This window comes from Adiantum capillus-veneris, chromosome 25, assembly GCF_014529385.1.
Source record: "Adiantum capillus-veneris isolate H3 chromosome 25, ASM1452938v2, whole genome shotgun sequence".
NCBI classification, from domain to species: Eukaryota; Viridiplantae; Streptophyta; class Polypodiopsida; order Polypodiales; family Pteridaceae; genus Adiantum; species Adiantum capillus-veneris.
The window spans coordinates 85609403-85635960 of NC_140955.1; the positions used below are offsets into that span (position 1 = coordinate 85609403).

At 44.4% G+C, this 26558-nt stretch overlaps 1 protein-coding gene across 1 annotated transcript in view; it reads left to right on the forward strand.

Moving 5' to 3' along the window:
• LOC147425204 (Transducin/WD40 repeat-like superfamily protein) overlaps nt 1-26558 on the forward strand; it is a 68881-nt gene that overhangs the window by 17276 nt on the left and 25047 nt on the right. The window contains exons 2-3 of the mRNA XM_086500531.1: nt 4279-4384; nt 4491-4551. Coding sequence (XP_086356657.1) covers nt 4279-4384; nt 4491-4551 — 167 coding nt within the window. The remainder of the gene's footprint in view (nt 1-4278; nt 4385-4490; nt 4552-26558) is intronic.

Here is a 26558-nt window from a genome sequence, read left to right on the forward strand (position 1 = left end):
ACATGGGGATCATTTTGTTACTCTGTGGCCAAGTCAACAGAGGCTGCAGGTGAGATATTTTTAGACCCGAGGGTCTAAAGCGGGAAAATGCACAAATGAGTGACACTTGGCACTCTTAGGCCAATTTACTACTTAAAGAGAAGGCAAAAACGTGATTTTCAGCTGTGAGCTTGTTTTTGAGTGCTGTCACAGGTGGGAGAGCTTCAATGGAGTGCTGGCTTACCCTCTTTGTACAGTGACGTGCAGGATGTCATGACCTGCACACCTCTCAGTGCTCTCTCTCTCCCCTATTCTTTATGGTTATGCCCCTCTAGTGGGCTCATCAGATTGACCATGTACAATTGTGTGGGTTCATGCGCGATTGCCGAGGCTAGAGCCTCTTGCACAGGTACTGGATTAGCTAGCGGCTAATCCCCCACAGGTACAGGTGATTCGGAGAGGTTTCACGTGCGAAATCTCGCCCAATTCAAAGGGCAAGTAGCCCTACAGGTGCGGAAGCTCGAGGACTTGCTACGGATGCGACCGGCACGCGAAACGGAGCCCGAAACAGTGAATTAGAGCCTGCTGTGTATTTTTGCAGGTTTAGGGTTTTGGCCCTAAACGACCGTAATACCCCTAGGAGGTTCGGGGATGCAAGGGGACCGCTGTACAGGTGATCTGGCGCATTTTCGGGGCAGAAAACAGAGAATTCAGCGTGCTGCAGATTCTTGCCAGGTTTTGCAAAGTGTCCGTATGCGTCGGGAAAGTCATCCAATGGGTGGGAATACTGACTGTGAGGGGTCCTAGTATAGTTATGCTGCTGAAATCAGGCCAGAATAGTCGAAATTCAGCCAAGATTGTGCGGGGCAGCTTGTAGGGAACCACAACTTTTATTCCCTCTGTTAAAGAATAAAGAAATACTGAAAGGGGCGCCTAATTTAGGGGCCAGTCTGGTGTCGGTCTTCTCATACAGGTGCAATCTAGCATCTGTATCGCATTCCCTTCTCTTGTGTCATTATAGCAGAGGTAGAATAGACGACTAATAATGGGTGAAAGCTAAATCAAGGTTTGAAGTAAAGTCTACCGCCCTTTTTGAAGTTAACAAGATGTCGGGGATAATGTGTTCGAAACGTGAGCCGGGCAGGCGCCGGGCCTCTGGCTGTGGGAGGTCCGAGAGACTAGATGCCAAACACAAAGCGAAAGAGTCTGAAAACACCTTAAATGCTTAAAATTTGACAACCGGAATGTTTTAAGGTGCTAATGATCAGCCGAAGTGAAATTCGATTACAAAAGTTTGCCCTTAACGACACTGATGGTGTTAGGAGAGTTTAATGCTCTCAAATTAGATCACGACTATAAATATCGCACTTATGCCTACCATTAGAGCCATTTGAAGCTGATTAGGACGTACATAACCGGTAAAATTCCTTGCTTAATGTCCTTGTAATTCCCAATTATGGTAGAGCGATGTTTTCCTCTCTCCTGGTTACCTTACCGCTCCCTTATCTTGCTACTTAACCCCAGACTCCCTGAATGCTTGTCGAGCTCCGTCCTTGCTCTTGTCGAATTTCCTTTCCGTTATTAAGCTAAGTCAAGGTCGAGGATGAGAGACACTTCGTTCTTGCTTCCTGTAATCCTCACAACCCTTCTTACTGGTCTCCCTTGAGCCTTCTTGTTTGTTTCAGCTCCTTGGTTCCCAAGCTTCAAGATCCTTCTTTTCGACCTTGCTTGACTGCCTTGACACCCTCCTTCTCAAGCTAGCTTCCTCGCCTCCCTTAGCAACGACTCGAGCTTCTCTTCTTACTTCGTCTCAAGCTTCCTCTTGCCTTGACCAAGCTTTCCCTCCTTGCTTGTAAACTCTCAAGCTTCCTCTCGCCTTGACCAAACTCCTTCTCAATCTAGCTTCCTTGCCTCCACAAGCGAAAGAAGCTCGTAATCCCCGCCTTCCGTTAGCCGAGGACAAGGGAGAGGATAGCGAGCTTTTCCTTTCCTTGCTTCTCCGAGCCGAGGACGAGAGAGATTTCCTTTGATTCTCCCCACTCTTCCTTCGTTGATGGCTCGCTATATTTGCCTAAGCCCATCCTGAGCATATGCACCAATAAGTTCATTCCATGTGACAGCATTCCTTGCTGGGAGCTCATCAAACAGTTTTCTGGCTTTTGTGAGTGCACCACATTTTGCACACATGGTAAGTAATGCATTTCCAAGTGAAATTTCCTCATGTCGCTTCATCTGCTTCGATTGCCCCGTGAATTTCGCAGGCTTCAATTTAGTTCACTGCCTCGTTCATCAATGCTTTGGACCGGCTTAATTGCCATTCTCTAGTTGTAACTTCCTTCTGCTTCTCACCTTGCTTTGTTTACCGTGCATGCCTTCTCCTGCTTTCTTCTCTTGCTTTGGTTCAAGGCCAAGAGTGCTTCTTCTGCTTCGATCGAGCTCCTTCTCAAGCTTCGACCAAGCTCCTCCTGTGAATCTCCTTTATCCCCTTTGCCAAGCTTGCTCTTGCTTACTTCAAGCTTTCCGTTTGCTTGTAAATCTCCTTCTCGCCTTGGCTTGCTCAAGCCTCGACCTTGATCTGCCTTTCTTGCCTTGGCTTGCTCAAGCCTCGCTTGGAATCCCCTTCAAAGTACCTTCCTCGCATGCAATTGCCTTGACCAAGCTCTGAGCCTTGGCTTCTTCTTTAGCTCAAGAACGAGAGAGAGGTTCCCTTGTCCGAGAGAGAGAGAGAGAGAGAGAGAGAGAGAGAGAGAGAGAGAGAGAGAGAGAGAGAGAGAGAGAGAGAGAGAGAGAGGCATCGAAGTCCTTGGTTGGCAAGGAGGAACGGGTTTTCTCTGGCTCGCAGAGACAAGGAAAAAGCACTCTCTCTCGTCCTCCGGGAGCATAGAAGCAAGGGCTCTTCCTCTCGCTCTTGGCTCATCGTCGACTACTACAAGGCAAGCAAGGCGAGGAGCTTGAACAAGAGCAAAAGAGAGAGAGAGAGAGAGAGAGAGAGAGAGAGAGAGAGAGAGAGAGAGAGAGTCTCCTGAACCAATCAACCTTGGCAATGAATAACTAAGGGGTTGCATATATAGCAACTTCAGTAAATTGCCCTACCCAGACTTTGACAAATAAGTAAAAGAAATACCTAAAAGCCAAAATAAATAATGGGATCACATTGTGAGTTCACTTGAGATGCCAAAACTCAGAATGGACTGATTTGGAATGTCTGTTCACGAGTTGATGCAGATGACCTCTGTGAAAATTACCCTAGTAGAGGAGTTGCCACTAAATGGAGAGGCTGAATCTACTAATTTTACTGCATGAACATCGCCAACGTCATGAATCACATCTCCTACTTTGTTCACAATTGATTTGTAGTTTCACGAACATTATATTGTTTACAATCCATTTGTAGTTTTGAACCACATTGTTGAAACTTTACATTTTGGTTGCACCCATAGTAGTTGCTATCTCATCAACGTGATAAATGGTAAGAAACCTTTCTTTAAAGTTTAAGTTGTTTATATGATTTTGCGACGCTGATTCATGCATTTGTGTTGGTTTTCTTGATTGTATACGAGTTTTCTTTAAAGAACTCTTTGTAATTGTTGCTTTAATTTGTAAACCCAAACTTCAGACTTATCTGGTTTTAAACAGAAACAGCTAATTTGTAGTAACAAGTCTAATACAGAGCACTCTGAACAGTTTTCTTAATGTTTTAGATACATTTTTATAATTTGAAGACGACCTAAAACAAATTTGTGTTTGATCTCTTTGTGATGCCCCGTTTAATTGAGACTCCCTCAGCCATTAGGCTTTTTTTAGAGTGTTATTCGTTGAGCATCAGTGTACACAACATGTCTATTGCCAAATTTGCATCAGTTGTCACTTGATATTACACTAATTTACCTTAGTTGAGGGGATCATGCACTTGGGACATTAACGTGATGTTGAGTAGAGTCACCAAAGTGGAAGTGATGAGAAATGACGCCTTACAAACAGTGCTTGTCATGACGAGGAGTTTGCTAGATGATCTTTGCAGGGTATTAGTCAGTTCCAGGGTGAAAGTGATGAGAACTTTTGTATGCACGATGTAGTTGATGATTCGATGATTGACTTTTCTCTGCTGCAAACCTGATTAGCTGAACTGTTTTCCTGTAAAAGTCCGTGACTTGCTTGGGTTCGTAGAGGAATAGTAACTATCGAACATAACCCTCCTTATTTTGTTAATTACGAGAGTTGCCTTCGATATCCACTTACGTCCTTTTGTTGACTTAGTGACAACTGCCTGATCTCAATCTACTCTTGAATTTGCTACAGGGACATTCGCTGCAACACCATCGGCTTCTGCTAAACACTTTGAAGGGCCACACTGATGCAATCAATGGATTTTGTTTCACATCAAATGGTCGAGGCTTAGCAACAGGCATGCCACTTGAAAATTAGGAATTACAAGCAAACCATGCTGGATTCTAAAAGAAACTGTTTGATGCTCTAATTGAAAAGTGTTGACCTAGTTGTGTATGTTATAGCAAGTGGAGATGGTGTAGCCCGGGTTTTTAAACTAGAGGATGCAACCAGTAAAAACATCAAGTAAGTACTTTTTTCTTTCCTCTCCCGTTTGAAATTTGTTTCATGGGTAAGCATTATTCTAGTCTTCACATATATAGGGATAGAGAAGTTCCACGTAAGAAGGGTAAGTAAGTTCGGGTAAAAGGGAAAATCGCATGGTGAAGCTCTCTTTGGTTGGGGCCAAAACACATCTTGAAACTGGTTGGCACTCCAAAAAACAACTGGTGGATAAGTAGACATACTTGGAACACAACCAAAGGGTACAAAAGAGCACCTGCAGGGACAAGGGAGAGGCAAAGTTCCTTTTGGAGATGCATTGGAAGGTGGGCGCCCCTAGCGGTATTTCTTGTATTTTATTGATGTCCAGCGAACACAGTTTAACTGCTCTCTACCCATTAATCCTTGACCACATGAAAAGGACCATAATACATGGTCGCAAGCTTAGGATACATTACTTTTTTTTTTTTGCAAGAAAGAGATCCTTTCATTAGTTAAGAAAAAATGCCCAATGGGCTACAACCTTCCCCTGCTTGAGAGGGCTGCATTAAAATGTGGGGAGACTCTCCCAATGAGAAGGTAGGATATGTACAGTTTTGGCTAAATCAGGATATGGGAGGAGGAAACAAGCGCACTGGTGGACTGTGCTGCCATCTAGGCGCGCCATGAAGCACGGTGAAGAAGGGCCCCAGGTGCCATGGTCGCAAGAAGGCCTCGCGGCGCTCCGACCCTGAAGTCTCTCAAACTGGCCCTTGAGTGTATGGATCAGCTCCAACCAAATGTCATGATAGTGTCTCTGCTGGTGGGACGGGTCGAGCCTCGAATATGCAAAAGCAGTAGGCTGTCACAAACTGTTGACGTGTCAGAGCCCTAAAGAATGTAGCCAACTTATAGATGCGGGCCGAGGGGCCTAAACCCTAAGAAGAACAAGTAACAAAAGAAAAGTCCTACCAACTTATGGGGACCCCGTCCGATGGGGCCTCAAGTGACATAAAGGATTAGAATAAAGCAGGACCCACACACACACAAATCCGGAAATTGCGCTGACATGATGACGTGGCAGAATTGTACGGATTTCCACGTTTCATGCTGACAATGTTGACGTGGCAGTTGTACGGAATTCCGTGATTTACGCTGGCAGCTTTTTGGCATTGCTTTTGGACCACTAGCTTTTGAGTTTGAAGGCTTTTCATGTAAACTGCCTTTCAGGACCTTTAAATATGTGCTAAGGGCTCATTCTTTGGCATGCTTCTTGAAGAAGGTGCAGAGTGTGGAGTACCGGCTTGTATTGTGTTGCTGAAATATAAAGAAATACCGAAAGGGGTGCGAAGGTTTGGGGCCAATACTCTCTGGGGTGGAATTCCATCACTCCGTGTCGTGTGTCGTCTCTCTTTTAGTTCAGTTGTTATTGAAGTGCTAAAAGTCTGTTTAGTCTGTTCTTTTCTATTGGCACGTGGTGCTCGTCTTGTGACAATGGTATCAGAGTATCAAACGTGTGCTTTTTTGAAAGCATACCTGTCCTACCAAAGAGCAGACAGAGCAAGATCGCACTTCCAAAGTTCATTGGAAATTTTAGCTTTGTGCTCCGACTCCGGACTTATTAGCCACTCCCACTCTTACTTCATCGCGCATCGGGCGCGCTCCCGTCTTCATCGCTCATGTCTTACAGGGCATAAGCCATAAAGATCACTTGCAAGAGAAGGATCCAAGATTTGTTTCGAGTCACTGTTTTTCTCAAAAGTAGTGCCATGCAGATGTTGATGTCTATAGCTACCAAGCCGCACACTTCCAAGGACTTGGCAAGCTTTCAAGAAAATTTTTGCCCGAAGTTACATGGTTTCTGACATCTTCCTTCGGAGTGCAACTTTTGGCAGAGTGGGGTATCCTGAAATGCTTGCCATGGAAACCCTAGCAGATTACAACTTGAAGTTTATCATTATCATGATTCATCATGCTTATCATCATGCAAATCCTGTGCGTCATGCTTGGGAGAAGAAGAGACTGAAAGAGTCTCCTTTTCCCGAATCTCTTGCATCTGTGCCTATACTTGAGAGAAAAGAGTCGCAACATCTCTTTCATGTGTCGGTCGTTCATTGATTTTCTTGCTTTGGTCTCTTGATCAAATTCTGCTTTTCTTTCTTCGGCTTCCAAGCGCGCTTGCTCGTGCTCACGCTCTATGGCTGGCATTCTTTCTTTGTGTTCTGCCTTTCTTTCTGCTTTTCGTGCTTCGCGTTCTAACTTCATGTCCATCACCATCTTGTCAAAAGCCTCCATAGGAGTTAGTGCAATCCTTGTCGTAGATGGGGAAGGGTCGGAAAAACCTCCTGGTGAGGAAAATTCTTCTTTGCCACTCCCATGCTCACCACCTCCAAGCGAAGTATCCATTCTGCTTCGAGTGATAACCAGGGGGTCTTGAGGTTCTTGGGGTTCTTGAGTGCTTGAGGTTCTTGTGGGTCTTGAGGTTCTTCTTTCGCTTGCAATCTGTGTTAGAGAAGGATCTTCTCTACACCTGATATTTGCTCTTTTCCGCGGGCGCACCCCTTGGCGGCCTTGCGCTCACACCAAGGTTGCTTTTTCCCACCTCATGTCGAGTGGCCGGCCGCTAAGTGCACGGTCCGCTCTTAATGAGTGAAAAGAGGCTCAAGGGGAGGCTGGACAAGCCCTTCTTTCTTGGGTTTCCTGTCACTCTTCAAAAACACGATTAGGAATCGACACGCCCAAGTGAACTTGGGTTTGTGCGACCTCAACAAGCAAAAAAATTTATGTGGTTCTTGTGGTTCTTTCCTTGAGTGATACAGAACACTGCCAAAGCTCTGATATCAATGTCGAGTGCAACAGAAGTGAATGTTGAACTTTGCTCAAGATGAGTGCTCCGAACTGTGCTCAAGGATCCTTTTATTTACGGAAGGGAGAGCCTTCCGTTCCTTTAGTGAGAGAGTGCAATGGACACAAACAAAGTGGTGAACACTGTGAATGAAGGTGTTGAGACTGAGAGATAGAGAGAGAGAAATACGACACCAGAATTTTGCCAAACCCTCCTTCGAAGGCCCCACTCTCTATGGCGAGAGCGGTCTACTTATGATTGCACAAATATCTACAATGCTTGGACTTGCCGACGACTTCGACGACGATGAGGACGACGACGAGACGGTCTAAAATCTGAGAATGTTAAGGGCTGAAATCTGCAAATCTTTATTTGCTCAATTCCGACCCTATGTCGGTGACGAGGTCGATGACGACGGTACGACGACGACGCGCTGAAAATGCAGATGCTGAAATCTGCGTTTTCTGGGCTGAAACTGTAAACCTTGATGAATCTCACCATGCGGCGAGGATCTGCTGAAAACTGAAAACGCTGGTGCTTGTGGAAATTCCGTCGTGAAGATCTGCAAAAACGCTGAAAGGCCTTGCAGATGCAAAAACGCTAGGGCTGAAAATCCTCCTACTGTTGCCGGATGTCTTGCAAATGCAAAATGCTAGGCTTCTTGTTCTGTCTTGCTGTTGTCGGGGCTGATCTGCTGTGCAAAAAACGCCAGGCTGCCTGTGGATGAAAACACTAGGTCCTTGCAGATGCAAAAACGCTAGCCCTGCTGATATGGGGGGTCTTGTTGAGAAGGTGCCTGTTGAACACACTGGTTCCTGCTGCCTCTTCTACCAGAAAGTGCTAGCGCTAGGTTTGCTTATATACAAACTTAGCAAAATTGCCCTACCTACTTTCTAACAAAAGTCACTTAAAAACAATAAGTGAAAAATGTCAAAAATAGGGAAAATAGGTCTATGCGCTGTAAAAATGCTACTAATGAGATCTGACTAGAATCTGATGGTCATGCTCTGTGCAACCAAAGGATATGCATTTAATTTAAGTGTCTGGACATGCACGGTCTGCGAACAGACTCACAAAAGTGCCAGATCACTTCCTATTCTAGACTGATTTGACTGAACTGAACCCTTGTCATGCTGTAGCTTGTCCACGGACACAGAGGGTTGGATGTCTCACGTGACAATGACGGGGATGAAGTTATGTGTGATGATGAGTATGCTTATGATGATGAGAAGGGGTTTGGCATATATGAGTCCAACGACAAGGAACTCAGAGATATGGATGCCTATGCTAGGGATATGTGTGCCTTGGGGATACTTTTGTGCTTTGGATGTCAACAACTTTACCTTCACACAATGCTTTTAGCTACTTGGGTGCATGATTTGCATGTTGTTGCTATGGCTGGTGAAGCCAAGATGCCAGGTGATGAGTCACTTGAGTTGTCTCAATCAATTGGGTTGAATGTGGTATGCAATATTTATACTTTTGGAGCTCCAGACAGGGTGGATGTGTTAGTTGGATATGCCTATGGTGCATTTTGGTTGATTGGTGACAAATATATGTGTCGTGCTATGATGCTTCTTGTGATTCATGCGATATGCCTTTGGCCTTTTGATCCAGGTGGAATGAGCATCTACTAGTGTTGCTGCTGAGCATGAATGCTCTAGCAGGCTAGGGGATGGGAAAATTATGTTAGGAGTTTTTTGGAAGAAGTGATTGCGCATATGTACATACACATGCATGGTGCATCGAATAAAGAATTGCCCATTTTTCAGAGCCAGGTGGTTACGTGGGGCCCACATGTTTCAGGTAGGACAGCGTGTACATAGTACATCGATTTTCATCGTCACCAGTATCAGTGTGCTTTTCTATAATAATGAGGAGTTGGTAGAGCGTAAAACTTCTCGAGGAAGCTATCAGCGGGCGCACGCCATGAGGTAAGCCGGTGCGTCAGATGATATCCAGTGGCATCAGGAGTCGAATGGGATCAAGACTTGCATGTGGATAAGTGAGGACACAACGGGAGTGTTTTCTTGTGATCAATTATGCAAAAAGGTCATCATGAGAACTATATTTGGGGGCCACTTCACGTGATTGTGGGATGCATTATTGGGAAAAGTTGAGTGTCAGGTGTGCGGATGGATGTAGAAGGGTAGCAAAAATGCACTGCGTGGCCATTTTTTGGCCCGTTCGGGGTCTGTTTGAGATCAATCAAAAGGCCAAAGGTGCGCAAGGGATAAAGTGAAGTGTGGACATTGAAAAACCAGAGAAAAAAGTGGAGAGAAGAGGAGGAACAGCCGCAACTCAATTTTTGCTATTTTTGGAGCCTGTTTTGGCCATAAACTGCTCATCCGAGCTCAGATTTGAGCACTTGTATATTGTAGACTAGGGTTTTTGGCCGTTCCGGACGCAATGGCGCAATTCATTTTGCCAAATTCCTCACTGTTTTCTACTGTTTTGGCTGTGTAAGTTTCTCTTGTGAGTGAAGCCTCTGCTTAAATTCGTGAATGTGTCTGGCATATTTTATCCATATGGTGTGAGCTATTTGCCCCATTGGTGTTGGCCCAAGCTCAATTGTATCTAAGCATCAGAAATCTTCCTCATTTAAGCTACTTTGTGTGTGTGTGTGTGTTGAGTGGGCAAATGAGTAGTCTCTCTCCTCTCACTCCATCGGTGTGTTCCCTGTCTCGGCCAGGTGGATTGTGTAAGCTGAGTGGTGCCCAATAGTGTGTGTGTGTATTATCCCAAGAGTGTGTGTTGGGTGATTATAGAGGCGTGTGTGTTTCCATCCTGCTCACACCGGTATTAAAACCAGAGTAAAACAAGTCAAATCGGCATCAAGACAGATTTAGAATAGATTCAATCCATTTCAAAACACTTTCAAACAGTACTTTCTCAGACAAAATTGAAAATCATTTAAATACAAAACAACTAGAAAATTCCTTCAGGTGTTTGTTTGGACAGTCGAACTTCGAGGATGACTAGCTTATCCTTCTGCATCAGGGTAATGGTACGGAGAGGGTCGCGACATTCTTGTCGTGCCAAGGCATGCCCAAGGGAACGTCGCAATTGCCTAACTTCATGATGTGGAAATTGACTTTTCCATGGTACCCTTGTACGTTCAGCCGTTGAGTTTGCCATACACTCTGTACAATTCATTTGAACCCTCCAGATTTTATGCTATAAATATGAGGTACTAGTACAATAACAGGTCTTAGCCGGAGGTGGCCCTAGGGAGCTTTCTGTTGTTGGAGCAGAAGGTTGCTCTGAAGAAGTCGAGGCTCTTTAAGTACATGAATTGAACCTTTGTTGCAGGAAACGTTTCCTCTTAAGGAAACGTCATGTCACGTGACATATTCCAACCCTATGTGTCCGTGGACAAGCTACACCACAACAAGGTTCAATCAGTCCCGTCAAGTTAGATTAGCAGTGATCTGGCACTTTTGTGAGTCTATTCGTAGACCGTGCATGCACAGTCACTTAGCATAGATGCATATCCTCCGGTTGCACACAGCATGATCATCGGAATTTCCATCAGAATCCATTAGCATCAGTTAGGGGAATTTTCCAGTGCATTTAGCCTATTTTCCTATTTATTGGTATTTTCACTTATTATTTTTAAGTGACTTTCCAACAAAAGTAGGTAGGGCAATTTTGCTAAGTTAATATATAAGCAAACCCAAGTTAGCACTTTCTGGCAGAAGAGGCAGCAAGAGCACCTTGCTCAACAGGCAACTTCTCAGCAAGACCAACCCCCGCGACTACTCTGGCGTTTTCTCCACAGAAGACCTAGCGTTTTTGCATCAGATCAGCCTTGGCGATTTGTGCACAGCAGATCAGCCCCGGTGTCATCACGACACAGCAGATCAGCCTAGCGTTTTTGCATTTGCAGAACCCCGGCGACAGAAGGACCAATTTCAGCCCCTGGCGTTTTTGGATTTCAGCAGCAAATTAAGACCGGCATCATTCACCTAAAGTGTAGCAGATTCAGCCCGTAAAGACCATCAGTTTTCAGCCCTAAGAAACCTCATTTTTCAGCCAAGAAAACGCAGTCAAAACAATCATTTGCAGCCACCGAAACAGTCCCGAAATTCAGCGATTAGAAGATCTCAGATTTCAGCCATCGTCGTCGTCGTGTCGTCATCGGCATAGACCAAGTTGCATAGTCCATTGCATACGCATTGTACACCTTTGTGCAATCAAAGAATAGACCACTCTCGCCGATGAGAGTGGGGCCTTCGGAGGAGGGTTTTACAACCTCTCGGTGTCGTATCTCTTCTCTCTCCTTCTCTGAGTCTCATTCACTTGCACGTACAATATCCACTCACTTTGTTCGTGATCATAGCACTCTCCATAAGACGGAAAGCTCTCTCTTTCCCTAAGAACTAAAAGGAACCTTGAGCAAATAAAGATCACTAATCTTGAGAAAAAACAACATTCATTCCGCTGCACCTTACATTGGTATCAGAGCTTTGGCAGTGTTCTGCATTACCCAAGGAAAGAACCACAAGAACCACAAGTTTTTTTTTGCTTGTTGCGATCGCACGAACCCAAGTTTTCTTGGGCGTGGCGATTCCTAATCGTGTTTTGTTGAAGAGTGACAGGAATCCCAAGAAAGAAGGGCTTGTCCAGCCTCCCCTTGTGTCTCTTTTCACTCATTGAGAGCGGACCGTGCGGCCAATCGACGTGAAGTGGGAAGAAGCAACCTTGGTGTGAGCGCAAGGCCGCGAAGGGGTGCGCCCGTAGAAAGGAGTAGAACTCGGGTGAAGAGAAGATTCTTCTCCAACGCGATTTGCAAGCGAAAGAACACCTCAAGAATCCGAAGTTCCTCGTGAACTTCAGAACCCAAGACCCTTAAGAACCCAAGTTCCTCGTGAACTTAAGAACCCAAGACCCCCAAGAACCCACAAGAACCACGATTGCAGAATGATCATCACTCGAAGCGGAATGGATACTTCTCTTGGAAGTGATGAGCATGAGAGAGGTGAAGAAGAATTTTCCCCACCAGGAGGTTTTTCCGACCCTCCCCCTTTCTCATCTACGACAAAGATTGCACTAACTCCTATGGAGGCTTTGCAGCAATTTTTTTTGAAATGGAAGTTAGAACGAGAAGCAAGAAATGCAGAAAGAAAGCGTGACCACGAAGAAAGAATGGCAGCCATAAAGCATGAGTACAAAGAAAGGAAAGCCGCCTTGTTGCAACTCTTTTCTCAAGTGCCGGCACCGATGCACGAAATTCGGGAAAAGGAGACTCTCTCCGTTTCTTCTTCTCCAAAGCATGACACAGGATTTGCATGATTGTGTGAAGCATGATGATGATGATTTGATTGATAATGATTTGCATGATGATGAGAAGCATGATGAATTGAATGACAATGATTTGCATGATGATTTGAATGACAAGCATGATGATTTGGATGACAAAGATAAGCATGATGATTTGAAGCACAATGATAAGCATGATGATTTGGATGCCAATGATTTGCATAATGATTTGGATGACAATGACAAGCATGATTATTTGCATGATCAAGATGTGATTTCTCACAAGCATGATGATTTGTATGATCAAGATGTGATTTCTCACAAGCATGATGAGTTGCATGAAGACGATGTGATTGTTCACAAGGATGATGTGTTAGTGGATGCTTTTCCTAGCGAAACTAACCTCGTTGTAGATTCGATCAATCACGAAGATCCGATCTTGGCTTTCGAGTCGAGGTCTAATGAACTCCCACAGGATGATTCGATCATTCAGGAAGAATTGATCTTGGCTTTCGTGTCAAGGTCCACAGATCCCCCACAAGAAGATTCGATAGATCCCGAAGAAGCGATCTTGGCTCTCGAGCCTTGGTCCAAAGAACCCTCACAGGAAGTATTGTGTGTTCGCATGATTGATACGCACGCATTGTTCGAGTGTTTCATTCGTGAAGGTTTCCTATATTTTAGTCAGCATCGTTATGTGATCCCTTTTCCTAGGCATGACATATTGTATGTTGAGCACGTTTCTCTCATGGATGAGCACGAATGTATGCGGATTGTTCATGAAAAGTTGACAAGTTTGTATGTCAGGAAGTCACATTCCATGTCTCTTCCTTGGCATGACACAATTCCCGAAAGAGCACATGATTGTATGAGCACCAAGCATGGGCATTTCCATTGTGATTTGCCACAGTTGATTGGTTTCGATCAAACAGAAAAGATTCGACCTCATTGTTTGCATGTGTTTGATGAACGGATTGTCACTCCGTCTATTTGTTCATCTACATTGCATACACAGTCTTTAGAGAAGACAAGATTTTTTTCCTTCACTATACATGGAATGGGTATGTTCATGGTTTTGTGTTGGAGATGGTTTCAGGAATTTTCAGCCATGGAGATTCTTGAAGACGAAAGAAGCACGACTCTAGACGAAGTTGAAGCAAGAAAGGAGCTTCTGAAGACTTTGAGTCGCTTTCGGCGCGGCCCTAAGAAGCAAGCATTGCAGACCTTAACAAGCAAAATGCACACGCACATGCTTGCTGTAATTTTCTGCACATAACCTGAAATTCTTACCTATGCACACCCCTACGCCGAAACAGAGGTCTTCTTCGCGTTGGAATCACGCCAAACTTGATGTAGACTTAGGATAAGGAGAGAGAAGAGAATTTCTATGGCTGATCTGCTGAAAACAGCCCTAATCGAGGTGATTAGGGGCTGAAAACAGAGAATTTCAGCAGCCGCACTCTGCTAAGAGAGCATCTACGGCAGCTTCTCGCGATGAAACTTCACCAGAAGGTGTCTATGACTGTGAGATCCCTTGTTCTTGACAATGGGAGCACAAGGCTACCACATATGTCGCAAGGGGCTGCTCTCAAGCTTGAATGGAGGGCTCCACCGCGTAGAGCACGCTCACATTAGGGGGGGTAGGTGCACTGCCAGCCCTGAAAATGGGGGAGGGGGGCTCCTAAATAGCCATCAGGGAGAGGGGGCGCTAGGAAGAGAGAGAGGGTGAGAGTGAGAGTGAGAGAGAGTTAGTTTGCATTGGTAAGTGTGCCACTTGACACACTTACTTTAAAAACTTAAAAACCATTCAACTTTTGACTTTAAAAACTTCTAACTCATTAATTAAAAAAATGTGCAACTAACTAACAACTGCTACCAATGATTCTTTTATGAGAACACCAAAGGTCTGTCGGCGCAATGCCGCACGGGCACTGCACCGCCTTTACCTGTTCACACTTGTCCAGCCGCCCGCCCGGGCATGGACCGTTAAATTTAATTTAACGAAACTTACCCTAAGGCTTTATTAGCTTTATTGGCCTTAGGGTCACTGTTCTAAGGACCCCATCTCATTCATGTGCTTGTACTGACGCGCGTATTTTTCCTGAGCCTAAAATCTGAGGCTATTGCTTACCCCTTTCTGAAGACCCGATTTTCCAATCACTAGGGCTTCAGGGTAATTTCTGCTAAGGTCCCTCTGAGGTGTTCTAGCCCGCATTTAGGCTCACTTGAGGCCTTAGAACTGCTAGGTCTATTCTGGTGTGCACACAACTAATTAGATAATTCTTTTCTCGTAAATAAATTAATTATTTACAAAGTCTGACTTAGTTACATCCCTCTTGGTTCTAAATAGTTGACCTCAACTGTAGAGCGTCAACATAACTGTGCAAGATGTCAGGGTAGTCCTTGAGATCGGACTCAGTCATCCACTTTGCATCTAAAGGAGTGTAATTCTTGAACTTGACTAAATACTTTCGATGTAGACTCCCCGACGTGAGTTGTCTCTCCGAGTGGTGTATTATCTGTTCAGGTTGAAGGATTTCCTCAGTCTCTTCGACTTCTGGAGGATCTTCTTGTACGGGCGCCACTGGAGGAGGTCCAACATAGGGTCGGAGGAGACTGACATGAAAAGCATTATGGATTCGCCAATTATAAGGTAAATCCAATTTGAAAGTCACATCATTGACTTTATCTGTAATTTTGAAAGGGCCGTAGAATCTATGGGAAAGTTTGACAACTTTCCCTTTGCCGACCCGCTTTTTCAATCTAGCTTTCTCAAACCGAAGCAGGACATATTGTCCTTTTTCAAGATTGAGATTCCTTCCGTGCTTGTCTGCTTTTCTCTTCTGTTGCTCTTGAGTACGAAGAATCGCTTGCTTTACTTGTTGATGGGCAATATCAATATTGCGCACAAATTCATCTGCGGCGAAGATGTTTTCTTTGGTCACCATAATAGGAAGTAAGAGTGGCTTCCCATAAATAATTTCGAAGGGGGCTTTACCAGTTGAGGAATGTATGGTATTATTATACGCAAACTCAACTATTGGTAAGTACTGTTCCCATTCGGATTGTCGTTCCGAAACATAGCACTTGAGGAGATCTAAAACAGTGGCATTAGCGATTTCGCTTTGACCATCTGTTTGAGGGTGATAAGCTGATGAAAAATCAAGCTTAGTTCCCAAGTTTTCAAACAATGCCTGCCAAAATAGACTAGTCATGCGGGGATCTCTATCGCTGACAATAGTCTTTGGCAATCCATGGTGTTTAAAAATCTGAGCTAGAAATATTCTAGCCATGTGATCAGCTTTGATCGTCTTTTTTACTGGAAGAAAATGTGCTTGCTTACTGAACCTGTCTACTATAGTCCAGATTGCATCATTTCCATTCTTGGATCTAGGATCTTTCTTGGATCTAGGAAGATCCGTAATAAAATCCATGGCAATACTTTCCCATGGCGTGTTAGGCAGAGGGAGCGGCTGAAGCTTGCCATAAACTTTATGTCTGTCATATTTCACTTTTTGGCATACTAAACACTCACGTACATGTTTTTCAATGTCCGCACGGAGTGTTGGCCAAAAGAAATACCTTTCGAGGGCACTAGTGGTGGAAGCAATTCCCCGATGCCCAGCATAAGGAGAATTATGTGCTTCATGCATCACCTTTTGTCGTAAGGGCTGAGCTATGCATATTGCTTGTTGACGATAGAGTGTATTATCCCTGATAGAATAAGGTGGCTTTGAGTGACCAGCTTGAAGATCTGCCCAAATTGTGGCGAAGTCTGGATCTTGAGGATACATCTCGCTGAGAGATTCTAGTTCCTCATGATAAATTGTTGTTAGTGCATTGATCTTTGGACGCCTGGAGAGAGCATCTGCAACTGCATTCTTTGTTCCAGAAGTGTGTAAAATCTGAAAATGAAACATTGAAAGAAAGTTGGCCCATCTCATCTGCTTTTCTGATAACTTTCTCTGTGTGAGAAAGTAGCGAAGACTTTGATGATCTGTCTTGATAATAAAATCAGCTCCTAATAGATAGTGTTTCCAAATGGAAAGAGCATGAATTACCGCCATTAGCTCTTTTTCGTATATGGAGACATGCAACTCGGCATCTTTAAGGCGCCGACTTTCATAGGCTATCGCGTGACCCTCTTGGTTCAAAACTGCTCCTACACAATCTCCAGATGCATCGCAGTATACCTCGAAAGGTTTGCGAAGATCAGGGACGGTGAGAACAGGTCCGTGACTGAGTAGATACTTAAGCTTTTCGAAAGCTTGTTTTTGTCCAGACCCCCAATGGAATGGAATCCGCTTCTTTGTCAGGTCATGGAGGGGACCTGCTATCGCGGCAAAAGCTCGAATGAAACGTCGATAATAAGAACAGAGGCCAAGGAAACTTCGTACATCATGTACTGTAGTTGGCGTAGGCCATTCTACAACTGCTTGAATCTTATCAGAGTCCATTCTCACTTGGTTGTGAGATACTATATGGCCCAAATAGTGGATTTCTTTTAGAAAGAACTCACTCTTCTTAGCATTCACAAATAATTTGTGTTTGCGTAATTCTTCAAACACTAAGGCGAGATGCTTATAGTGTTCGTCTTCCGTCTCTGAGAAGATTAAGACGTCATCAAAGAAAACGCCTGTAAAGCTTCTGTATGAGTGGAAGATTCTATCCATCATTCTGTTGAATGTAGCTGGTGCATTAGTGAGCCCATAAGGCATCACTAGAAATTCATACAACCCGAAGGTTGTTCTAAATGAAGTCTTATGCACATCCTGAGGAGCTATGCGGATTTGATGATAACCGCTCTTCAAGTCTATACGACTAAAGACACTGGCTCCTTGTAACTTATCAAGAATGTCATCAATCCGAGGAATTGGAAATCGATTCTTGATTGTGATCTTGTTTAGAGATCTATAGTCTATGCACATGCGGAATGTGCCATCCTTTTTCTGTACTAGCAAGACAGGTGAACAATATGGAGAAGTACTAGGCCTTATTAAGCCCTTCTCCAAAAGTTCGTTAACCTGCTTGAGAATTTCCTCTTGTTGCATTAGACTAACTCGATAAGGGGGCTGATTTGGAGGAGAACTTCCTGGGATCAAATCAATGGTATGATCCTCAAGTCGCGAAGGTGGGAGTTCATTTGGAAGTTCATCTGCAAAACAATCTTTATATCTTTCTATTAACTTAAGTCTTTTTTGCTCTAAAGAGGAAGAAAGTTGTGAAACAGACACATCTCTCTCTCTTGCAAAAATCAAGTACGCTGAAACACACTTGTTCATTTCTTTCTTGATGGCAATGTGGTTGGCGATAGGAATACGCCAATCACCTGCATCTGCAAGTACAAGATACTCCTTTCCTTTATGAGCAAAAGATAAGGTTTTCTGAACATAGTCAGGAATGGGATGCATCTTGTAGTGCCAAGGCATTCCCAAGATAACATCGCATCCTTCAAGTGAAGCTAGTAAGAAAGACTCTTGATCCTTGTAGTCGTCGACCTTTAGATTCAACTTCCCTATGATTGGAGTAGAGTTTGAGTTCTGCCCTTTGAAAGCAGATTGCGCTTGAATAGAGACTCCAAAACGATTGGGCTGCAAGTTCAGGTCGTCAGCTAGCTTGGTAGAGATGAAGTTGTCTGTACTACCAGGGTCAAACAAAATAAGAGCCCGCTGGTTGTTGATACTACCCCATGCTTTGAGAAGAGCTCTTTCTTTTCTATCCTTGGTTGTATTTCCCTGTACATCTGGGACTGCATTGGAAGAGGGTGGTTGTGGAGGTTTGGTTGGACAGTCACCCTTCATATGACCAACTTGTCCGCACTTAAAGCATCTTCCTTCACTAATGTAGGTTCGCAACTTAGCAGGAGAGAGATATCTCCCTTTCTTGGGCTGATTTGGCTTTGCTTCTGCTTCGGAGGCGGTTCTTTTCTTCTTTTGAGAAGAAGTAGAAGAAGTAGGCTGCTCATGGAGAGCCTTCTGCTTGGCATGGTAAGTGCTTTGCTCCATCTTCCTGGGAGTACCCTTGTCATGTATTCCATCAGCTATGCGGGCTGATTCCATAAGTATCTGCAAGTTACCTCGAGGGTAAAGCTTCATAGCCTTTTGCAAGGCTTCATGCAAACCTGCTTCAAACTTGCGCATCTTCTCCGAATCGTCAATCTTCTTGAATGGAGTGACTTTCAAGAGAACGTCCCAAAACCTATCCACATAGCGTGGAACAGTTTCGTTCTCTGACTGTGAAAGTCGATCCCATTCTTTCTTTACCTCTTCCTCATAGTCTGGAGAAAGGAACTGTGCGTAGAACTCCTTCTTGAAAGCGGTCCAATCTTGGGGTTTGCGATCTTCCAGGATAAGGGTTAACCACCAATTGCTGGCGGTGCCTTTCAGGTACAAACTAACATGGCGAAGCTTGGATCTTTCTTTAAAATTCCCTTCTGCAAATGCAACTTCAAATTGGCGGATGAAAGCCAAAGCTTTGTCATTATCACGCCGTCCATTGTAGGTGTCAAATTTCACATCTTTATCTCCCGACTTGAATGTTTTCTGCCTGTGGTGCTTCTTATGGTGCTCCTTCTTTCGATGCTTAGACTCCTTGGGGACAGGAGTCCTTTCCCTTGAATGTACTTCTTGCTGCGACGGATCGTCGAGAAACATGTCTTCCGGAGAAACTATGTCATCCAGATCCTTCATGAAAGAGAACTGAGGGGAATCAGGGGGATCGTGCTCTTGAACTTTTGGATTAAACCGCACATGACGTTCTGGAGATTTCTTCTGCCTCTCGTGCATGCGGGAAGTTCCAATCAAAGGATCTTTTCTTGGTTGTGGCGCCTTTGGGTTCTGCGGAATTTCTCCCGACCCCATCGGCATTTTCTCCTTCCCTTTTTCAAGATTATGGAGAATCTTTTGGACTTTTGGATGGGAGAGAGCTTTCTGCAACTCTTCCACCTGCTGTTGAAGGAGAGAGAACTCTATCTTGCGTCCTCCCATTTCTGCAGTCTGCCAAGAGTCGTCAATCCCTTCAGGAAGAGAGAGAGGACCTTGCTCTGATACCACTGTCACAAAAATACGGAAGCGTAAACTGACGTTTAATTGCACTTCAAATACTCAAGAGAATTAGAGGGAGCGAGAAAACTTGACACTTCATTGGGGACCAGAAGATCGGCTGGTCCCCCCCCATAAAGAGAATATCTTTATTACTAAGGGAGAATCTTTACAAGCACAGGAACGGGGCATACGCCCGTCCTCTATTCTTTCTTCTGTTCTGTTCAGACTACTGACTGAGAAAGTGTTTCCACTTTCTTACTGCTTAGGGGATTTCCCCTCTTCTGCGAGACTGGTTGGAAGCTCTGGAAAAGAGAGTCTATCTTCCGAAACAGCTCATCGGAAGCTCTCACAGAGGAGAGTCCATCTTCCATTATGTGTTTCCTTCATGCTCATTCATTCATGCATCGAACACAAAAGAGAAACAAGCAAAATGCACACGCACATGCTTGCTGTAATTTTCTGCACATAACCTGAAATTCTTACCTGTGCACACCCCTACGCCGAAACAGAGGTCTTCTTCGCGATGGAATCGCGCCAAACTTGATGTAGACTTAGGATAAGGAGAGAGAAGAGAATTTCTATGGCTGATCTGCTGAAAACAGCCCTAATCGAGGTGATTAGGGGCTGAAAACAGAGAATTACAGCAGCCGCACTCTGCTAAGAGAGCGTCTACGGCAGCTTCTCGCGATGAAACTTCACCAGAAGGTGTCTATGACTGTGAGATCCCTTGTTCTTGACAATGGGAGCACAAGGCTACCACATATGTCGCAAGGGGCTGCTCTCAAGCTTGAATGGAGGGCTCCACCGCGTAGAGCACGCTCACATTAGGGGGGGTAGGTGCACTGCCAGCCCTGAAAATGGGGGAGCGGGGCTCTTAAATAGCCATCAGGGAGAGCGGGCGCTAGGAAGAGAGAGAGGGTGAGAGTGAAAGTGAGAGAGTTAGTTTGCATTGGTAAGTGTGCCAAGTGGCACACTTACTTTAAAAACTTAAAAACCATTCAACTTTTGACTTTAAAAACTTCTAGCTCATTAATTAAAAAAATGTGCAACTAACTAATAACTGCTACCAATGATTCTTTTATGAGAACACCAAAGGTCTGCCGGCGCAATGCCGCACGGACACTGCACCGCCTTTACCTGTTCACACTTGTCCAGCCGTCCGCCCGGGCACGGACCGTTAAATTTAATTTAACGAAACTTATCCTAAGGCTTTATTAGCTTTATTGGCCTTAGGGTCACTGTTCTAAGGACCCCAACTCATTCATGTGCTTGTACTGACGCGCGTATTTTTCCTAAGCCTAAAATCTGAGGCTACTGCTTACCCCTTTCTGAAGACCCGATTTCCCAATCACTAGGGCTTTAGGGTAATTTCTGCTAAGGTCTCTCTGAGGTGTTCTAGCCCGCATTTAGGCTCACCTGAGGGCTTAGAACTGCTAGGTCTATTCTGGTGTGCACACAACTAATTAGATAATTCTTTTCTCGTAAATAAATTAATTATTTACAAAGTCTGACTTAGTTACACCTATATGAAGTTCAAGTACCGCACGACCCACACATCAGAGTGGGCCGACGAAGAGTCCCTTCTAGGATTCCCGATGTTGTTGGCGATCTCCCTCGATGCCATACAGTTCGGTACCAGTACCTCACTTTGAAAAGGAGGGGATGTCACGTGACACATCCCAACCCTATGTGTCCGTGGACAAGCTACACCACAGCAAGGTTCAGTCAGTCCCGTCAAGTTAGATTAGCAGTGATCTGGCACTTTTGTGAGTCTATTCGTAGACCGTGCATGCACAGTCACTTAGCATAGATGCATATCCTCCGGTTGCACATAGCATGATCATCGGAATTCCCATCAGAATCCATTAGCATCAGTTAGGGGAATTTTCCAGTGCATTTAGCCTATTTTCCTATTTATTGGTATTTTCACTTATTATTTTAAAGTGACTTTCCAACAAAAGTAGGTAGGGCAATTTTGCTAAGTTAATATATAAGCAAACCCAAGTTAGCACTAAATGGCAGAAGAGGGAGCAGGAGCACCTTGCTCAACAGTCAACTTCTCAGCAAGACCAACCCCCGCGACTACTCTGGCGTTTTCTCCACGGAAGACCTAGCGTTTTTGCATCAGATCAGCCTTGGCGATTTGTGCACAGCAGATCAGCCCCGGTGTCATCACGACACAGCAGATCAGCCTAGCGTTTTTGCATTTGCAGAATCCCGGCGACAGAAGGACCAATTTCAGCCCTTGGCGTTTTTGGATTTCAGCAGCAAATTAAGACCGGCATCATTCACCTAAAGTGTAGCAGATTCAGCCCGTAAAGACCATCAGTTTTCAGCCCTAAGAAACCTCATTTTTTAGCCAAGAAAACGCAGCCAAAACGGTCATTTTCAGCCACCGAAACAGTCCCGAAATTCAGTGATTAGAAGATCTCAGATTTCAGCCATCGTCGTCGTCGTGTCGTCATCGGCATAGACCAAGTTGCATAGTCCATTGCATACGCATTGTACACCTTTGTGCAATCAAAGAATAGACCACTCTCGCCGACGAGAGTGGGGCCTTCGGAGGAGGGTTTTACAACCTCTCGGTGTCGTATCTCTTCTCTCTCCTTCTCTCAGTCTCATTCACTTGCACGTACAATATCCACTCACTTTGTTCGTGATCATAGCACTCTCCATAAGACGGAAAGCTCTCTCTTTCCCTAAGAACTAAAAGGAACCTTGAGCAAATAAAGATCACTAATCTTGAGAAAAAACAACATTCATTCCGCTGCACCTAACACGTCAATAGTTAGAAACATGAGGAAACGGCTACACCAAATCCAAGGAAACATTGGGGTTAGAATGAGTTTCTATTAATGCATATTTTCTAACTGAAATGTAAATTATTCAGATCACTTAAATAACTTACTAATTTTTTGAATGAATATGACAAATTGGACTATTTGAAGACCAGCATGGTTGAGGTTTTGAACAAATAGAAAGCAACAACACCCAACCTTTACAGGCTAGTAGGACGAAGTGTACACTTGTGTCTCTGGGCAGGCTCTCTCTCTCTCTCTCTCTCTCTCTCTCTCTCTCTCTCTCTCTCTCTCTCTCTCCAATTCTTGACGCTCAGCCCGTATGTGGTGTCGCCAAGGCCACGCACGTAGATTCAGCCCGCTTGTGATATCAAGGGAGCCACGCATGTAGAGGTTGTCCAGCCAGGAACATGTCCTGGCCACGCTAACAACTCGCAGCTTAATTTGACCCATGTTAAAGCCACGTGGCTTAAAAAAATTGCCTTGAAATTGGAGGCCGTTTCCTGAGCGTTTCCTAAGGTGGGAAACGTTCGAATTGCAAGGAAACGTGGAAACGGCGTTTCCTCTTCCTCTTCTCACGTTTCTTGCAACACAAAATTGAACGTATGCGAAGTTTGAAAGCCGCTCTTGAGGTCTATGGAGCTGAAAATTCGTGCCTCCTGTAGCTTATTCAAAATATCACCAATTTTAGGAATTTTGAAATCTGTTCTTGATCGTAATCTTGTTTAGAGAACGATAATCGATGCACATTCAAAACGTGCCGTCTTTCTTTTGAACAAGCAAAATTGGTGAACAGTATGGAGAAGTACTAGGTCGAACAAGGCCCTTTTCCAAAAGTTCATTCTTGTTTAAGAGGTTTTTCCTATTGAAATAAACTAACTCTAATAGGTGGTTGATTTGGAGGTGAGTTGCCTCGATATGATGTTCTTCCGGTCTTTTAGGACGTAATTCATTGGGGAGTGGAGTAAGTTTGGTACTGACTAAGAAAAGTTAAACGATCTTTATCTAAATTCACAAGACATTTTCACCACTCATTTCTCTCTCTTGGCAAAAATCAAGTGAGCAAAAAGACTTCTTTATTTCTCTCTAAACAGTTATGTTACTGACCATGGGTATGGGCCAATCACTTACACTAGCATCTACCAATCATACTGCTGCCAAGGCATTCCTAAAATAACATCACATCGATTAGAGTACTTGCCGCTCTTCAAATTTAGATGTCCTTGAACAGGAGTAGAGTTCGTGGTCAACCCCTCAAAGTCTGAGCCAGAGCTAATCAGGGTTCCCAACCTCTCTGGAGTAAGACCAAGAGATTCTGAAGTGTCCAACAAAAAAAAGTTGTCTGGTGAGCTTGGATCAAATAAAATCAAGACTCTCTGCCCATTCAAGCTGCCGCATCCCTTTAAGAGCTGTCGGTTACCTTTCTCCTTCCTAGTGTTGGCTTGCACAACTCGGACCGAATTTGAGGTAGGAGGCGGAGAGTCTTTCTTGAGACGTGGGCAGTCTAGTTGCCTGTGGCTGTAACAAACTGCTGACGTGTCAAAGCCTAAAGAATGGAGCCAACTTACAGATGTGGCCGAGGGGCCTCAACCCTAAGAAGAACAAGTCCTACCAACTTATGGGGACCCCGTTCGATGGGGCCCCAAGTGACATAAAGGAAGAAAATAAAGCAAGATCCGGACACACGCAAAAAAACTGATGACGTGGTAGATTTCCGAAAATTGCGCTGGTATGATGACGTGGCAGGCTGTACGGATTTCCTCGTTTTGCGCTGGCTGATATGTGGCAGGCTGTACGGATTTTCGTAAATTACGTTGGCAGCTTTTGGCATTGCTTTTTGGACCAGAAGCTTTTGAGTTTTAAAGGCTTTTTACTGTAACTGCTTTTCAAGTGAAGGGCCTTTAAATATGAGGCTAGGGCTCATTCCTGGCATGCTTTCAGGTGCAGAGAGTACCGGCTTGTACTGTGTTGATGCAATATAAAGAAATACCGAAAGGGGCGTCAAGGTTTGGGGCCAATACTCTCTAGGGTGGAATTCCGCCACTCCATGTCGCGTGTCGTCTCTCTCTCTCTCTCTCTCTCTCTCTCTCTCTCAATTCAGTTGTTATTGAAGTGCTAAAAGTCTGCTCAAGTCTGTTCTTTTCTATTGGCACGTGGTGCCCGTCTTGTGACAGTGGTATCAGAGCATCAGGCGTGTGCTTTTCTGAAAGCATACCGGTCCTACAAAAGAGCAGTCAGAGCTATTGAAATTTTATTTGAGGTATTTTTGCCCTCCAACCTGGACTTATTAGCCACTCCCACCCTTACTTCATCGCGCATCGGGCGCGCTCCCGTCTTCACCGCTCATGTGTTACAGGGCATAAGCCAATTAAGATCACTTGCACGAGAAGGATCGAGATTTGTTTCAAGTCACTGTTTTTCTCAGAAGCAGTGCCATGCAGATATTGATGTCTACAGCTACCAAGCAGCATACTCCAAGTACTTGGCAAGCTTTCAAGAAAAAAAATAAATTTGCCTGAAGTTATATGGTTTCTGACATCTTCCTTCGCAATGTAACTTCGGGCAGAGTGGGATATCCTGAAATGCTTGCCATGGAAACCCTAGCAGATTATAGCTTGAAATTTCTCGATATCTCCCAGTAGATGTCTCTTCACGAGCATGAGATCCAGTGTGATTGCTATCTTGGAACTACCATCGCCGCCAAAGGAACACTGTTTGTCCAAGAGCTGATGGACCATGCTGTGCTCGGCTACGACCTCATGGAAGGAACCTAACCCTAATTTTTGGTGCAAGTTTCCAGATGGAAAGTCAGTCGACTTTTCAAGCTTGATTGATGTCGAGATTGCTTTTTAAGTTTGAGTTCTATTTGATCTTGTTTGGTGATCCTGTTTGGAATTTGTTTGAAATGGATGAAATCTGTTTTGAACCTGTTTTGGTGCCGATTTGAATTGTTTGACTCTAGTTTGATACTGGTTTCAATGATTGGTGATTTTACTCCCGGGTGGAGAAGTGAGAAATACTGTTTTGGTATTGTTTGAACCTCGGAACGACGCAGGCCGATGCCTGGGGAGCGTTTCGTTGTATGCTTGAAAACCTCGGAACGATGCAGGCCGATGCCTGGGGAGCGTTTGGTTGTATGCTTGAACCTCCAAGCGATGTAGACTGCGGTCTGGGGAGCGTTTGGTTGTACAGTCTTTTGAGCTCATGACCCGGACCTTTTTAGGTTATTTACGGGAGGAGTGACGAGGTAGTCGTTGAGTAGCTTCATACCGCAGACCGTTTGTATCAGGGGAGTGCTCAGCGGCGTTGTTTGTTGTGTCTTGTAACATGCATATGTAAGCATGTGTGTTGCATTGTGATGTGCCAATTACTGAATATTTCTAATTGGATGAGATTTCCTGGGTATGTAATTTTTTTTAGTGCATCAAGACTCGCGAGGATGATGAGTACGGTCTGGGTGTGATGGCTAATTTTACTACGCCGGAATATCAAGAGTTCCAATCTGGACGAAAGGAGAAGCTAACTCCTTGATCAAAAGAGCAGAAAGGAGAAGCTAACTCCTTGATCAAAACAGCGGAAAGGAGAAGCTAACTCCTTAATAAAAAGAGCAAATTGATTGTCCCTCGAAATGACCCTCGGAAATTTTTGAGCTAACTTGAGTTGTTTTGCAGATATGCTGTAATCGCGGACGATTACTCTCTTTCAAGAAGGGGAGATGTAACAAACTGCTGACGTGTCAAAGCCTAAAGAATGGAGCCAACTTACAGATGTGGCCGAGGGGCCTAAACCCTAAGAAGAACAAGTAACAGAAGAAGTCCTACCAACTTATGGGGACCCCGTTCGATGGGGCCCCAAGTGACATAAAGGAAGAAAATAAAGCAGGATCCGGACACACGCAAAAAAACTGATGACGTGGCAGATTTCCGAAAATTGCGTTGGCATGATGACGTGGCAGGCTGTACGGATTTTTGTAAATTACGCTGGCAGCTTTTGTCATTGCTTTTTGAACCAGAAGCTTTTGAGTTTTAAAGGCTTTTTACTGTAACAGCTTTTCAGGCCAAGGGCCTTTAAATATGAGGCTAGGGCTCTTTCTCTGGCATGCGT